Source organism: Acipenser ruthenus, chromosome 9 (assembly GCF_902713425.1).
Source record: "Acipenser ruthenus chromosome 9, fAciRut3.2 maternal haplotype, whole genome shotgun sequence".
Classification (NCBI taxonomy): domain Eukaryota; kingdom Metazoa; phylum Chordata; class Actinopteri; order Acipenseriformes; family Acipenseridae; genus Acipenser; species Acipenser ruthenus.
The window spans coordinates 16,738,199-16,755,556 of NC_081197.1; the positions used below are offsets into that span (position 1 = coordinate 16,738,199).

General features: G+C 37.3%; 1 protein-coding gene across 1 annotated transcript; it reads right to left on the reverse strand.

Moving 5' to 3' along the window:
* Positions 1-7,007: 7,007 nt before the first annotated feature.
* Positions 7,008-17,292, reverse strand: LOC131738062 (small ribosomal subunit protein mS31-like). The gene is made up of 7 exons (XM_059031261.1): positions 17,018-17,292; positions 15,550-15,852; positions 14,694-14,849; positions 11,736-11,882; positions 10,932-11,008; positions 9,553-9,696; positions 7,008-7,907 (listed from the first exon to the last, which is right to left on the reverse strand). The coding sequence occupies exons 1-7, from the start codon at positions 17,167-17,169 to the stop codon at positions 7,681-7,683; spliced, it is 1,206 nt and encodes a 401-aa protein (XP_058887244.1). The 5' UTR covers positions 17,170-17,292; the 3' UTR covers positions 7,008-7,680.
* Between the last annotated feature and the right edge of the window lie 66 nt (positions 17,293-17,358).

Sequence of the window (17,358 nt, forward strand, 5' to 3'; positions counted from 1 at the left end):
TGGGTCTTGCCAGGGCCCCTGGTAAGTGAGGCCTTGGGAGAGCAAGACGCGGTAGGCCTAGTGTGGTAAAAAAAAAAAAAAAAGGAACGTTTGGCACTCTTTATTGGATCAGTGTGTACCAGAAGGTCAAACACAGAAGCTTTCAAGACCACACAGCAACTCCTTTCATCAGGTGAAAGTGAGTTTGAGAAGAAACAGAGCTTTGCTTTCGCCTGCATGAAAAAAAGGGCTGTCTGGAATGCTTTGTACTGTTGTGTCCTGCTGACAAACAAAACCAATTGATCTTCATGTTTAGGTGTCAGCTACTGAGCCAACAGAATGTTTCAGATTTCACACCTAAGAGGGCCTCCAGATCATAAAATGTAAACTCCTTCGTATTTATTAAAGGGCAGTGCTTCTACTGTTGTGTTAGTTATTCTTCTCTTGTTGCTCTAAATTTTTAAACACTCAAGAACGTAATATTGTAAATTGTTGGTGGGTTGTCAAACATGGGGAACAACATATTCTGTACTTCAAAAAATAGGTCACAGGTACACAAACATCGGGGCTAGAAAAGCTTTCTCAAGAAAAATCCAGAATCAGAAACATATTCACTGTGTATGTAAGTTCAATTGTTCCTCCTTAAATATCTTGATATTACCCGTTGCATGCACAGCAGTTTCAAACCAACAGTGCTCTGTAATTCTTTCATTTTTGTGTTATGTGAGATCTGTAATGGAACACCACGTAGAATGCTGCTTTGTCTGTTTCTGTTAAGTTTGACTTCAAAACGTGGTCATGCCATAAAGCTGTGTTTGACAAACACCCAGTTCTCAGAATCGCTGATGGGAGGTAATGGCTCAGACAGTAGCACTCTTAGCTCAGTCTAAATGTCAAAGGTTACCATCCTGCTAGTACTGTATGACAGACAAACACCTACTCCATGTGCAATTATCCCAGTATGGTGTGTCAAAGTGCTGTGCTGTCCTAGCCACTAGTTAACCCTTTAGTGCAAATGAGGTGTGATAATGCCCTGATTACATGCCAAATTGAAAAAAAATTACTAAAATTTTCAGTAATGCATTTGAATATAAACAATAAAACAACAACATAGAAACAATTAACCTTCCTACACTCCCTGTCATTTCAACTACTCAACCATTGTATGAATCATTTGTTATAAACACTCAAAATCCATTTTTAGTGATTTGTAATCATTTAGAAACTGGACAGTGTTCAAGCTGCTAGATTATAAAAGCCAGCAATTGTATTAATATAATTGTACTGCAGACAATAGTCAATTGACTGTGTCATTTTAATGGTTAAGGGATTTCAATGATTTCTTCGTGAACAAGTAGAACCGCCTGAACCCTGCTTAACAAGTGCTAGTGTTTAAACAGAGATTAGCTCACACATTTGTTTTATATTTTAACTGTTAAAAATATTTAAGAAAAATAACCTTACTTGGCAAGATATTTTTGTCTTTCAAAATCTTTCTAAATTTTTTTCAAGTAATAAATACACAGAGTGTACAAATCAAGATAGAAGAAAAGATGATAAGAAGGAAATGTGGAAAGTCAAAAATGTGAATTTAATGGAAGTCAAGGGAGGCATCAGCTGGGTGAGTTAAAATGGGTTTCCCCATGTGTAACAATTTTCAGCAGATTCACAACTTACTTTTATTATCTCATACATTTTAGGCTTAAAATACCCATTCCCTGAGATTTGATTGGTAATGAGTATACCACATGATTATTAAAGGTTTGAAATGCTTGAATCTCAAAACTAAGTTATAACGTTCTTGCTCTCAGCCAGTGATCTTCAGTGGCAATACAAAAAAGGTCTATAATGACAATGCAGTGGTTGTGTACTGAAGGAACCTGGCCATGTCTATATTGAGAAATCTCGTGGCTCTGGCCGTGGTGGTGGCTTAGCAGTTATCCATCGCAGTGACCTTCATATAAAAATGGTCCCCGTACAAAATGTCACTTCATTTGAATGTCTGGTTTTTAAAATTGTAACTTCTCAACCTGTGCTGGTTATTCTTATTTACCACCCACCTAAACCCAACCCGGTGTTCTTAACTGTATTGTGTGAACTACTTACTATGCTAAGTCCTCTGTCCCCTGCTTTTCTTTTACTTGGTGACTTCCATGTACATGTTGATTCCCCTGATTGTAATCTTGCAACAGACCTGTTAGCTGTTTTCGATTGTTTTGGTCTTACTCAGCATGTAGATTTTTCAACACACAACAAGGTCATATACTTGATCTAGTTTGCTCTACTGGTGTGGTCATTCCTAGGTTTGATGGGATTGACTTGGGGCTTTCTGATCACAAGGTCATCTTTATGAATATAGCTATTCCTCTTCCGCCTCCTCCTAGTAACCGCACTATCACTTTTCGTAATATTAAGTCAGTTGATCCTGATCATCTATCTGAGGCATTCATAAACTGGCCTCTTCATCAACCTCAGTTCTACTCAATCGAGGAATCTGTTGTTCACTATAATAATGCATTAACTTTTATTCTGGATGACCTAGCTCCCCTTAAAACCTGTGTGGTTTTGTTTACTTGCGCTAGATAACGCTCTTTAAAGGCCGCTGGCTGTCGTCTAGAACGACAGTGGAAGAAATCTGGTTTGACTATCCATGCGCAGATTTATGAACAACACCTGGTTGCCTATACAGCTGCTATTAATAAGATTAAATCTTTAGTCTATTCCTCTATTATTAAGAGAGGGAGAAGAAATCCTAAAGCTCTCTTTAATAAGCTGTTACACCCTGTTCACAACACTGTATCCTCAGCATCTATTGACCAGTGCAATATATACTTACAGTTCTTTCAGAATAAGATTGATAACATCAATAACCAGCTACTGTCTTCTCCTTGCCCTGACTTTACTCTTGTGTCATCTCCTGCTTCACCGGTGTCTAGGCTATCTCACTTTTCTATTGTCGATACCTCCTATATTTCTAAACTTGTCGGTAAAATGAAACCCACTACCTGCCTTTTGGATCCCATTCCCACTACTTTAATTAAGGCCTGTTTTCCAGCTCTAGGTCCTTTTGTTACCACATTAATCAATGACTCCTTGGTATCTGGTTCTGTTCCATCAGTGTTGAAGAATGCTGCTATTACGCCAGTTTTAAAAAAGCCTAGTCTTGACCCTGATATACTAAACAACTACCGACCTATTTCTAATCTACCTTTCTTATCTAAGATACTTGAAAGAGTAGTTTTGTCTCAGCTTCAAAATTATTTGCTGACTAATGAGTTACTTGAACCTTTTCAATCTGGTTTTAGAGCTAGGCATAGCACTGAAACAGCCTTGGTAAGATTAGCCAATGACCTGTTCATGACTGCAGACACAGGGACCCTTAACATTCTTCTTTTATTAGACCTAAGTGCAGACTTCGACACAGTCAGCCACAATATTTTGATTGACATATGGATAAATTACTTGCTTTTACTGACACCGTTCTTTGCTGGTTTAAGTCCTATTTGTCTAATAGACAACATTTTGTAACGTTTAAAAACTTTAAATCAGATATTTCTCAAGTCATTCAGGGTGTCCCACGGGGCTCTCTCTTAGGTCCCCTACTTTTCCACTGTTACCACTTGGTCAGATTACACCGTGTAACAAATTTTTATTTATTTTTTGGTTCCTGGGTAGTAAGTGTTATTTCCTAATTGCTTATGCCTCAAAAGTATAGAAAATGGCTATTATTCCCCACAAACTTTGCTTTTGTGACCAGGACAGTGGTATTTTGAAATTTACCTATTTTCCAGAACATTCCAGATAGATTCAGTGCTGAGTAAACTTGGAGTAACTTCTAGAACTTTCTAGAGCTTTCCAGTAATATAAATAGTAGTATAAATACAGGGGCCTTAAGCCCACCAGTTCAGTTTAGTTCCAGTTGCCTAAGTGGATACATATCTGCATTTTTCTGAGATGGCATCAAGGTCATAGGAGACTTCAAAATGGTGGCATTCCTGATGGGTCTCCAAGGCGGTTTTACCAAGTTTCCCTGCTATCTTTGCCTTTGGGACAGCAGGGACACCAAGGCACACTACCACAGGCGGGACTGGCCACAGCGGACCGAGTTCTCTGTGGGGAGGAACAACGTCAAGTGGGAGCCACTGGCGGACCCCCGGAAGGTGCTGATGCCACCACTGCACATCAAATTGGGCCTTATGAAACAATTTGTCAGAGCTCTAGATAAGGAGGTGACAGCCTTCAAGTACCTTCAAGACTTCTTCCCTAAGCTGTCTGAGGCAAAGGTCAAAGCCGGTGTCTTCGTCGGACCACAGATAAAGAAGATCCTGGAGTGCAATGAATTCCCCGAGAAGCTCACTAGTAAGGAGAAAGCGGCTTGGAACAGCTTTGTCGCAGTGGTTCGGGGCTTCCTGGGCAATCACAAGGCCGAAAACTATGTGGCGCTGGTTGAGACTCTGGTGAAGAACTACTGCACAATGGTCTGTAGGATGTCCCTCAAAGTCCATATCCTTGATGCTCATCTTGATAAATTCAAGGAGAACATGGGAGCGTACTCGGAGGAGCAAGGCAAGTGCTTCCACCAGGATATATTGGACTTTGAACGCTGCTATCAAGGACAGTATAACGAGAACATGATGGGAGACTACATTTGGGGGCTGATTCGTGAAAGTGATTTACAGTATAATCGTAAATCTCGAAAAACTACTTACTTCTAAATCTTTTGTAGTCATTTTTGCATTACTTTAGTATAAATACATGTTAATTTGGATTCATATGTTGTTTTTTTCTGACTTTATGTGAATGAAGACACAAATTTGCTCGTTTTCTCATTGGAAATAGGTAAATTTCAAAATATCACTGTCCTGGTCACAAAAGCAAAGTTTGTGGGGAATAATAGCCATTTTCTATACTTTTGAGGCATAAGCAATTAGGAAATAACACTTACTACCCAGGAACAAAAATTGTGTAACATAGTGTTATCAGACGTTTTGGCCTCAGGTATCATTTTTATGCTGATGATACACAGTTATATTTGTGCACGAAACACAAGCACTGCTACTTCTTTATTAATCAGCTGTTTGTGTGATATAAAAATTTGGATGCAACAGAGTTTTCTTAATTTAAATTGTGATAAAACAGAGATTATTTGAATCGGCTCCCAGTCCCTGGTTCACAGAATTGGTAAATTTTATTTGGATATTGATCATATAAATGTATCTGCTTCTACTGTATTATGTAACCTGGGCGTTATCTTTTATTCCACTCTGACCTTTGAAGCCTATATTTAAAATGTCACTAGGGTGTCCTTCCATCGCCATAATATTGCACGGATATGGCCCCTTTTATCTCACTCTGATGCTGAAAAAGTGATTCACTCTTGTATTACTACTAGGCTTGATTATTGTAATGCACTTCTATCTGGAGTCTGCATGAGAGTTTTAAACAAGTTGTAATATGTGCAGAATTCTGCTGCTCTTGTTTTAACCCATACTGCATCTCAGGAACATATTACACCTGTGCTTTTTAAATTACATTGGCTCCCTATACGATACAGGGTGGACTTTAAGATCATGCTCCTCATGTACAAGTCGCTCCATGGGACTGCTCCAGGATATCTGCACGACTTGCTTATGCGAGACCTCTTCATGTTAGGCTATGGACATCACAGAGTTTTGAATCAAACAATTGTGTTTTTTTACTCCATGTACCCTATAGTTTAAATATTTCTGTATACGGACTTAAAGCACATGTATGTAATAGCTTCTGCTGCTTCGACGTGATGACTTTCTTTCAACTGACACACTGTATGTGTTTCAGCTGCAGCCCAAACCAAACACCTTACTGACACCATGTGGTAGGTCTGAATCTTATTGCCATTTTGTAATGCATTCTAATTCATGTTTTTACAGCTTGTCAGTGGGAATGGTTTTAGTAGTACTTCAAACAATTTAGCAAGATCAGAATCATCTTGGGAGAATCCAAACACCCCAACAGGTAATTTCCATATCTGAACATCTTTAAGTTTGATAAAGCTGCTTACTCCCAGCTCACCCACTCAGGGATGACAGCTGTGTATTACAAAACCCCTTAGTACTAGTTCTTGACAACAAACTGTATTAGTAAGCCTCTTTTCTTGTGGAACATCTGATTCACATACTCGGATGAAACACCCACTGTAAGCCTCAACTATAATGAGCATGCTGTTTTTCAATCCAAAGGCGTGTTTCAATATCATTTAGATTCTGGGCTAGATTCTTCATCTGGTGTATGAAAAATACAAACTGGACAAACCGTTAACTAAAACTACAGTCAACGACAGCCTGAATAGTCACGTGGACATTTATTTTATTTTTTTTAAACAAACACTCCACCACTCAATTCAGCTTAAGTGGTAGCTTGACAGAATCTCAGAAGGGAACGGGAATGTAAAGGTTGTGTGTGTGTGCAAAGCTGTGAGGGGAATCTTATATGGTGCCTAGCCAAGCTAACTGGCATCTTTGAAGTCTGTTTTTATGACTACAAAAAAAAAAAAAAAAAAAAATTTTTTTTTTTTTTTTTTTAAACAGCCAAAGACAATTTTTGTTAAATTTCCATAAAAAATAAACTTTTAAACAACATTCTGTAAAAAGTTAAGATGCAGGTGCCGTGCTAATATTTTTTTCCTAATTTTAATTTAAATGCCCTTCATCACTGTTAATGTAGAATTTAGTTTTACATTTTCAAAATTATTACATTCTTGTCATGTTTTTTGCTTTTCAGAAAGCAGCAACATTGATATTGTATAACAGTGAAATATGCATGATATTCAGGTTAGGGATGTTATGCAATGATGCTCAAGTATTATCCATAAAAACAGTTGAGGCTAATGAGACATGACTAACAAGGTTTTATCAGAAAACCCTTTCATGGTACAATTAAAAGATGCAGCGTACATTACACCCTCAATAAACGGGGGGTAAGTACTGCACAATAAACTATTTTTATACATCACTTGTGCTTTATCTCGTGGTAAATCACGAAACCAAGACTTTCTAAAAGGGCAGAGCTTTTATTAAATGTGCATCAGGCTAATACATCAAGCAGGTATGTTATTTATTCATTTTCATGCAGTCACATTGAGTTTTGTGAAGGTACAAACAAGTGTATCTGTTACACTTTTTCATTTAGTTTTTAGAGAGGTTACTTGTTATCAGACAGATTTTTTCATATAAAAAAAACACATCCAACCAAGCAAAAGCTTAAAATGCTGTTGTGTATTGCATTATAGTTTTTTTATGTAGTAGTTTTCAAACTTTTTTTGTGTGTTGCAAACTGTAATTTATAAAAATCCAGGAATCTGCTTATCGGATCATGTAAGTTATCATGCTACATGTATTTGCAGGGTGAAATTGTCACATGAACAAAACACTGTTCAATTAAATCATTCAATACATTTTTTTTTTAATGTTTATGACATTGCTGCAAAATTCTGTACATCTCTTTACATGGGGATCATCCCGTTCCTGTCTTGCACAAGATACCAAATTTCAACACAAGCCCATATTGACTTACTTGGTCTAGGATCAAAGCAATTTAACATGATTTGGGGTGATGGGATAGACCTGGACTCCCAGGTTTTCCAATGCAATAGCGATGCTTATGTACAGCGTAGAAGGAGCGTTACATTTAGCTGGTTTGTGACCCCCTGATCTCCAGGTCTACTCAGTACGCTTCACTCTCCTTCAGAACCTCCTCCTTCTGCTGGAAGTACTCACGGAACCATTCTATATGCTCCATCTTTTGCTTGACGGTTAGATAGGGGTTTTTAGACAACCCGTTGATGACAAGTTCCATGAAATGGCGAACTGGTCCTTGCTTTGGGAAGTCTTCCAGATGACTATCTAAAAATACATGTTCATGAAATGCGACATCTGATTCTTCCTCAAGACCTGGAATTAAAACAAAAGAATCATCATTGTAGGGGGCTTTCAAACACAGAAACAAGCTACTGGTATACATACTGTAATATAAGAGACACATTTTGTGTACTAAACATCTTTTCACACTAAGTTGTAATTAATAAAGCTCACCAACATTATTTTAAAGGGCACATAGCTTAGCTTTCTTGTTTATGTGTGTTTTGTTAGTTTTGTTAGACTAAATGTACAATCACGTAAACATAGCAATAATTGTAAACATAAAAACGGGGAGGCACAAAAAAAAGCCAGAGGGCAAAGTTGTTAAGTCAGAAGAGGCACAACTACAACCCCATTGTTTCATCAATCTGTCATGCAAAAAAAGGAGCCATACTTTGTCCATGTGGGCAAATTCTCAGTTACTGAAAAGTAAACAGGGCCAGCAAGATGGTTATTAGCTGCATCCCCGTTCAGCCAATTCACTCCGTCATACCAACCGCTCTGAAATGTCCTGTTCTATTGGTTGGCTGGTTGTGGTGGATAATGAAATTAATTTGGACCAATTGTGTATTTGTTTAGTGTTTACTGTCCAATATATGTGAACTAAGCTTAACATACAGCACTGCCATTGTACTGTGTTTAAAAGCAGGTAGGAGTTAATGATGGATGAAAAAACCTCTCTGGGCTTCTCTGAGCAGCCAGAATTGCTGTCAATATAGGAATGTGGACTTTAGATTAAAATGTCAAACCATAAGTAAGCTTTAGCCCCTGGAAGTGCAGTTATTCTAGCACAACCAACACCCTGGAGTGTCTTATTACACTTATAAAATGGGTTACTAGTCTTTTAGAAATAAAAAGATAGACAGTTATTTAAAAATGAATATAGGTTTATTTTTTCATAAATATATTACTAAACTAGGAAAAATAGTTCCAATAAATGTAATAGTTCCAATGAATTTAATAGATACAAATTATTTTTAATAATAAATTAAATAAATTCAAATAAATTCAATTATCAGAATATTTTCAGTATTTGTCTCATGAAGTTGACTGTACCAGGGAATGTACAGTTTTCTTAATTAAATGGCTGGTTACACAGTTGGACAGATTGTGCAGTAGATGGCACTGTTTGGTGAGTAGGGGAGTTTGTTTCTGCCTTTTGTTTACGAGAGAGATAGATAGATATTATTATTATTATTATTTATTTCTTAGCAGACGCCCTTATCCAGGGCGACTTACAATCGTAAGCAAATACATTTCAAGTGTTACAATACAAGTAATACAATAAGAGCAAGAAATACAATAACTTTTGTTCAAGCAAAGTATAAGTGTGACAAACCACAATTCAATAATACAGCAGATAATAGTGATAGTTACATCAGGATATGATTAAAGATAGATAGATAGGTGGCACTGCCTCCCTCGCCTCCTCTGAGGAGCCTCCACTGATTGGATCAGTTCAATGGCACCTATGTCGTATGCTTAATTATAAAAACCCATGACTGGATTAGAACATTAGACTGATACTGTCAGACTTCTAATAATTTAGAATGCAATTTCTAAACGTTTCTACTTTTTGACGTGTGTGCCACTGCTTTTCAGACTAAGTCACAGAATGCACAAATCTGTTTTCCTGTACAGGAACAGAAGAGTTCCAGTCCTCCACTAAAATCCTTACCAGCCTCGTTGTTAATGGGATATTGCCAGAGTTTTCCATCCTTTGTCCACTGGATCATTTCCTCAAATCCATTCCGGGGCAGGTGTTTGATAACAGCTGCAATCTGACCAGCCAGCTCAATGTCCCACAGGGAGGGAACGGATACTAATAAATTAACAACAGAACACAGATCACAAACTAGCAAATGAAAAGAAATACATTTCATAGAACAGTATCAGCTCTGGTGAGAATCACCTCCCCTTTATAAAAGAACAAAAGTATATACTGTACAAATCTCTGCAAGTGTGTTTTTTTTTTAAATAATACCATCTAAATTGTTTTTGTGTCATTACTTACCTGTTTAATATCCAGGTGTACGTGTATTCTCTATTTATTTATTATTTATTTTTCTCTTTAGTTTACCATGCCAACTAACCACTGAAAAAAAGCTTCATTTCTAAAGTGAGGGGGTTTTACAAATGACCATTAGGGGTGTGCAATTGTAATGTCAGCCCCCTCTATTTCAAATGCGAGTTAGAAAATTAAACAAAAACCTCTATAGAAAATCAGTTTCAGAGGGGACTGAAATTTAGAAATGTAATGGTTTTAAGTAAACCTGTTAATTTAAGTAATGATAGATGTAGATGGTATAAGGTTCATTGTGCTTTTAAAATAATTGTGAAATAAATGTTGTTGTTCTCCACACAAGCTGTGAAACAGATTCTCAAACAGCATTAGATTTATTTATTTGTATTCCACACATTAACATTAGTTGCTTTAATGGTTTTGTTTTAGCTTTGGAGCATTAAGTTCATCAGGGAACCAAAAAACCTAGTTAGGTTGGAAGGATAACCAAGCGAGTTACAATCAATAACCCAATCTGTAGTACTGCATGGGGCAAAGTGTCTAAACAACAGGGACAATGGAACTGAGCAGTGGTGCATGCAGCCAGACTTCACATTAAAAAATGTGGTTGACACAGATCAGATAGAAAAATAAATTTAAACTTGTAACAAAAATGCACATTGAAATTAGGCTTTTTTTTTATACATAAAAATATATAAAATATATACAAAGTAAGCCTCTAAAATAAATATCAGGTAATCCCATGGCACTGAGTTTCTTTTCTCTCACAAATTGGCAGGTGTTATACAACAGTCACTGACATGAAAGGTAATTTACTGGGAATATTCAGTATAGAACATTTTCTACAATAAATGACAACCAAAAAAAATAAAGATCACTTTTAGATCAAAGTTAGAAAGCAGTACTGTACTTCAAAACATAAGTGGTTGTCACTGTGGTTGTGATTACATGCATTTAAGCAACTGTTAAATGTACTATTAGCTTTGTGTTAAATGTACTATTAGCTTTGTGTTTCTTCAACATTTTGTACAAACCTTCTTTGGGTTCTGTTTCTGTTGTGTCCGTTGTGGATGGAAAAATATTCAGTCTCTTGCCAGTGAACAAACTTTTCCTGGAAAAAGGTGAATATAACATTTGATTTCATGTCTAATCAAATCAAGGTAGGCACTAAAACATAAACTTGAGAACGAGAGGAGGATCATGAATTTCAGATTGGTGCAAAACAACTAGAAGTGTCAATAGCATTTTATTTCTAGCTGTTTTTGGAAATGTGACAATAAAACTTCAATTAAATGCCACTTACACTCAGTACTGGTATATGTTTAATCCATTTTATCTTTATATTTTTGTTCTTAAAGAGCAAGTAGCTTCAGTTTTAATTCTTATTTTTTCCTGTCTACTGACATTTTTATCATTATTCTGAGTGGTTCTTATTCCAAGAACTCATATCCTGTGTTTTTAAGTCTGTGTTTGGGTGCTTTCGCTTGAGTTCAGAAGCTCTTCAGTTTTAACTGCCTGCCATTGATAACGTAGGGAAGATCAGCACTATCTTGTGATCTCCCATTCATGTAGCTGCACTTATTTATATAAAGATACTTTGGCTGATCTACCCTGCATTACATAGCAGCCACTAGAACTGAAGAGCAATAGACTTATTAAAATAATATTTGAGTAATTTCAATAGAATAAGAAAGCTGCCTCAATCCAGGAGGCTTGCAAATCTACGAAGAGGTACACGTGGTCCTCAAATCTAAATTATGATTTAAAACTAAACTTCAAACACAGTATTAGACATCAAACTTGAACACGCCAAAACAAGCTTCCGATCAGTTTCTTACCTCCTCCTGACTGCATCAAACTCATTCACAACTCCTCTGTCGTGAGTATAGCCACGGCCATCGTCATCAAAGCGAATCTGATTGGCCGGTCTGTTAGGCGATCTAGCATTGGGGTGCTTGCCTACCTTCATGTCAGCAATGATGTTACTGAAAATTAAAAAAAAAAACACCATCACTAAGACTTAACAACAACTTGACTTTCTTTTAAGTTTTACCATGCAAGCTGCACTCAGTGATATTGCTTCATAATATTCAAAAATAATCAAAATGAATGTTTGCTTTAAAACCCTTTGAGATCTACAAAATGAATGGAAATGCACTAAACGGTTGGATAGAAAGATGCATCCACATAGCTTTGTGGAGATGTGGTTATTATTTTTAATGTTGAAATACAAGATTAAAAAATATTTGGCAAAAAGGCATCCCCCTTCCAAAGCTACTGTGTAACAAATATAATGCACAACTTCATACGGACAGGAGTAGCAGAAGCATGCCTACTTGGGAAGCAAGTGAAACAGTGGCAAGCGGTTTCACGCTGGGGTAAGTTTGTGCCCCCAAACCAACTAAACTTTTTATTTTTTTTTCTTACAGTAACGTTGATAGAAATCTATTGAAGGCCAATGCATTTTTTAATTGCAATCAGAATTTAATATGTTGTTGTAAAAGTGTTTAAAATACACTGATGGCCATTTACTAGATGTGTTTGAACTTCTGAAATCTGCTTGGTCAATCAGTATTGGGAACACCTGCAAGTCAGCAGTGCTGGTACTGTGTCTGCTCTAAGATCTCTTTGAATCCCCCCACAGCTTTGCACCAGTATGCTCAGGGCTCGAGAAATATTAGAAATCACATGGCAAGGGAAAACAGATGTCTGGCAGCATCCTCATTCCGTTTTCATGAAGGAAACCCTACACAGCTGGCACCAGGGTTTAAAGCAATTGTACTCATATGACACCAATTACTGTTTGTCACTGAACCTGCGAACAAGAATTAAGGATTTATGTGGAAGCCAAATCCATTCTATCAGGGGATCATTATAGAAAGGATATTGTTAGGTTACTCTGAATAAAATCCAACTGGCCTACAATTGAATAAAAACTCATGACTCCAGAGTACTCCAGCTGCATTAAAATACTGTACTTCCCATGCAGCTTAAGAGTTTCACTGGAACCTGAATACAAGCATTGTGTTCCACATTAAGTACATTGAACAGAGTGGTAACATCAGAACAGCTCTGGTAAAAAGAATTCTGAAAATGTTTGCCACCTGGTGACAGAATATTGTAACTGCACTACTTCTCTGCAAAAAATTCCTTTCAGTATCCCCCCCCCCCCCCCCCCCCCCCCCCCCCATTTAGCTCTTCACTGTCCTCTTCACATTAGCAGCTGCTTGCATGTTCAGTAGCTTTGGGCCCTAATGGAATAATAGTAGTTCTCTAAATTCCAGCTCTGATGTTGTCACAGTGGATTAATGCAGTAGTTTTACCTCTGAAAACCTTGGTTTTAGATAAGCTTAAGTTTCACTTGTTTAACTGTCTCAAAGAAAAGAATACCCTTAACCATAATTGGATGGGCATGGAGACTGAACCATATTTTATATACTGCTGACATTATGAATGTTATGAAAGCAAAACCATTTAATCATGTTAAAGACAAGTGTGTACATTTTTCAGCATTTCTCTGTTTGCTAGGTGTATTTCTACAAAAGCATGCAAATGTGTGCTCCTTTTGTAACACGCACCTTTGTATGTGCTTTAGGATAAATCATAAGAGAGGCTGGATTTCAGATCCAAGATTTTTATATTATACTGGTCAAAAATGATTAACCCTTGAAGTGTTTACTGTGCCAGAATTCATTTTGTAAGCATTAGTCTGTTGCAGCACTGGCTAAAAATAGTTATCCATACGAAAGGAGCTGCAAAACCAGAAGCACTTATAACAGACCTTGAAAGGAAAGTACAGCATGTTCATTTTTATGAGATCCATTAGATGCTAGCCTTCCACAGTAAGCGTAATTAACCTAATGCAATTTAATAACAGGTACTCGGTTCTATTGAGACAATTAACAAAGTAGGGCATATCACAGTAACACCACAGGATATGCTCTGTTGGACTCTAACAAAGCCAGGAAGGAGGCTTTGAATAAACTTTATGAACAAGTTACTGAACAAACAGCATTAACACATGTATAAACTTCTAGATATTTTGAATTACTAAAACTTTCTTTTGTTTTTAAAGCCCCACTTCCCCATTTGTCACATGAATGTTAGTATTCACTAGGACCACAATGAGCTTACTTCCAGTGTTATTGACTCTTATTTAGCCAATACATTTTAGGACTTCACAGTAACTTAAATACTAGCTAACACAAATACACAAGCCTGCACTCAAATAATAAAAGGTACCAGTGCTTTTATTATTTTACAAGCAGTTCACAAGCCATGTTCCCTTTTGTACCTGAACTGAAGAACAGCTCCATGTAAGTAGAAGATTTTTATTTAGTATTGAGGTATTATTTAGGCTATTGGAAATACCCACGAAGCGTCATAGTCCACCGCTGGAATAATGAAGCCTGAAGGCTACCAAACCACAGATGGATTCTGAGTAAATCACATTACTCGTGGAATATCGAGGAAATTAAAATCACAAAAAAATAAAACAAACATTTTACATGTTTATTTTTATTTTTTTTAAACATATCAATTTTCTAACAGCAATAGAACCCTCATAGGAGGGCTGTGCCGTCTGGTAAGGCCCGTCTAGTCATGCTGAATGCATCTCACCTTCGGCTCAGGACATTTAACACCGCTCATCAAGTTCTACTGTTTAATAGAGCTGCTGTGTTGTTTACTGGCTTGTGTTGTGCATCTGACCTCTGCTGCAGAACGATGAATTAGGCATGACTGAAACATGTAGTAGTACTAGTCAGAAAAACTCTAGCATGAGAAGCCAGCCTTACCCAATGTTGTTAGTTTCTCCTTTTTTATGGACCTCAGTGTCCGACTCGTGTTTCCGTAGCTGTTGCAGCAGCTCTGATTCCGTCTGACTCTTTTTCAAAGGCATGGAGGAAGCAACCGCAGAGGCAGCGGCAACGAGCTCTGGGCTCAGGGACTCTCTATTTCAAACAGACACAGACAGTTAGTACTTTCAGAACAATACACTTCGAATTCACCCTTAAGAATCAAAATTAGAAAAACACACACCTCGACAAGTGAAAATGTTAATAATAAACGAATAAGCAGCAAAAGTGGAAAATTGATTTGTATACCTTTAAAGTAATTGTAGCTAACAAAATAGTTCCATAAATCTTATCTGGCATGCACATCCATTCATTCTATATGTGCAGCTCTGAAAAAAAACCCTAATATTTTGGTAAATATGTATTTTCATTTTAAAACATCTGTATCTGGTATTACTATAACTTAAAGAAATCCCTTTTTGTAAGCAACTGTCTTGCACTTCCTGCGTCATTTTAACTGGAGGGTGAAATTAAACACAGTCCTTCACTGACATTTCCTGTCAATAACCAATCAGCTGCTCCCCCTAATGACTGACATGCTTTCAGTCAGTAACATGCTTTGACCCAGAAGACACTGCTGAGGGGACACGACCCAGGAAGTGCAAACAGATAATCCAATAATATGCCATTAAAACAGAGTTTCCTTTAACCTTCAGTAGTACCAAATATCATCTTTTTTTTATAACATGTTTCTTTAAAACTCCACATTCAGGTAATGGAAGTGCAAAACAGCTCATTTATGAAATTATTTTGATAGCTACAATTACTTTAACTCGCATTGCCGATGACGGCTTACTTCTGAGCCTGCTGTTCTGTGGTAGCTTTCTGAAACATGCTTGTTGCACTCTCCATGGATTCAGGGTGAACTCTTGGTTGCTCCTTGCTCTTCTGAGATTTTAAAGCCTGGAATTTCTTCTTTGTGGTCACGTCTACTTTCATTGCACTCAGGAGATCTAACAGGTTCTCTTTTCCAGATTTCTTTGGCTCCTTCTCTTTCACCTTGGCTTCCGTCACTCCAGTTTTAGGTGCGGAAGACTCTTCATTCTCTTTGGAGATGGTTGTGCTTGTGCTAAACGGCCTCTTGTTGGGAGTACAGACTCTGTAATAAGAAAAAAAGAGAAGTTGCCAATAACAAATACTAAATATCATGAAAACAGACAGATTTATCATATTTTTTTACAGTAATCGTGAATTTGGACAGATTTATTTTTATTGTTCATCTAACCAAAAGGAAGAGCAGACCTAGGTTTCATCTTGGATTGGATAAGTAACCCTGAAAGTCTCATCCAAATCCTATTAAACCCCACCCACCTCCAGTTTACAGACAAAAACTAAAAATGCAATTGACAGCCCTTTTACTCAAAAGATTTGCACTAGTGACTTGTGTTACTGAAGGTGTCACGTTATTGGAAATGATATGACGTTTCCAAAAGTAAAAATATCTGCTGTGTACATGCAAGAACTATCCTCTGGGGCTAAAGTCAGTCAGTCAATGGGGCACTGCAAGCTCTCTTTGAGGGCTTCCTTTTGACTGTTCATCAGATACAGTATCACCACAAAGGCCTTTGCTATGAGAAGTTGTAAAAAAGTTTAAATTGTTGATGAAACTTTATTGTTTTTTTGTACTATTGTATTGGTCAGCACAACCATTTCCCTCAGAAAGAGCAGCTCTTCCTTCAGCTTGGGGAGGAATCCGGATTGGAAAGAGTACACAGCTACTGTTAAATCAGATGATATAGAACTTGATGCACAGAGCTTCCATCTTCTGAGTGGTAACAATCAAAGGAAGGATGCAGTATAGCTTGGGAAATTGTCTGATAGATAACTTGAACCTCATCTTGTACTATGAAAAATACAGTCTTAACTACTCAGATTTACTTTCAGGGAACTGGATTGTGCCTTAGCTGTGAAATGATGTTGTCACCGTCTGTAATATAAAGGCTAAAAGCTTGTTGTGTACATTATTATGAGAGTAGTACTGGTAATATTAAACACGTGCCACATGAATGTTAGTATTAACTAGGACCACAATGCGCTTACTTCTCGTCAACCTTAAAAGCACAGTATAAGTTTCCCTCTTGCTGACTGACTTGCAAGCCAATACATCCTGTGTCAAGGTTCTGTTTGCATGACAAATTAATTGCAAGACATCCCCTACAGAAAGTGTTGTTCTACATATCGCAGGTCCTTACATTTTTAAACACACCTTCTACACTTAGTGTACAGTACAAACAAAATAAAAAAAAAATACAGTATGCCCTTACCCCTTGTTATAGAGCATCCTTTGCCGGTTAGGGCATGTTGACACCGATATTCTTTTCGTTTCTTGTTGATTTGTTATGTTTATACTGTGCTCTGCAATACGGCTTATCCCGCTTCTGTTCCTTGTTGCCAGTAGAATTATCCTTCTGTACATTTTAATAATTTGACAGAGTTAACAAGTTACCTGTGAAACTAAAAACCTACAATGTCACAGGCATGTTTCACTGACCTCTCACCGTTGCTGCATTGAAAAGCATCCGACAGGGAAACGCTTTATCAAGATAAAGGTTCCGCTTCAAGGAGGAAAGTATAGTGAGATGTGAGTTACAGATTAGAAGTGAAT

What these genes read in the sequence shown, in the direction of transcription:
- LOC131738062 (XM_059031261.1), bottom strand. Translation starts at nt 17,169, where the DNA reads ATGTACAGAAGGATAATTCTACTGGCAACAAGGAACAGAAGCGGGATA. An exon ending in GGAGAAACTAACAACATTGG is followed by an intron (nt 11,883 to 14,693) that starts GTAAGGCTGGCT and finishes TTTAATTTTCAG; the next exon opens with TAACATCATTGCTGACATGA. An exon ending in TCCCATTAACAACGAGGCTG is followed by an intron (nt 7,908 to 9,552) that starts GTAAGGATTTTA and finishes TTTTAATTCCAG; the next exon opens with GTCTTGAGGAAGAATCAGAT.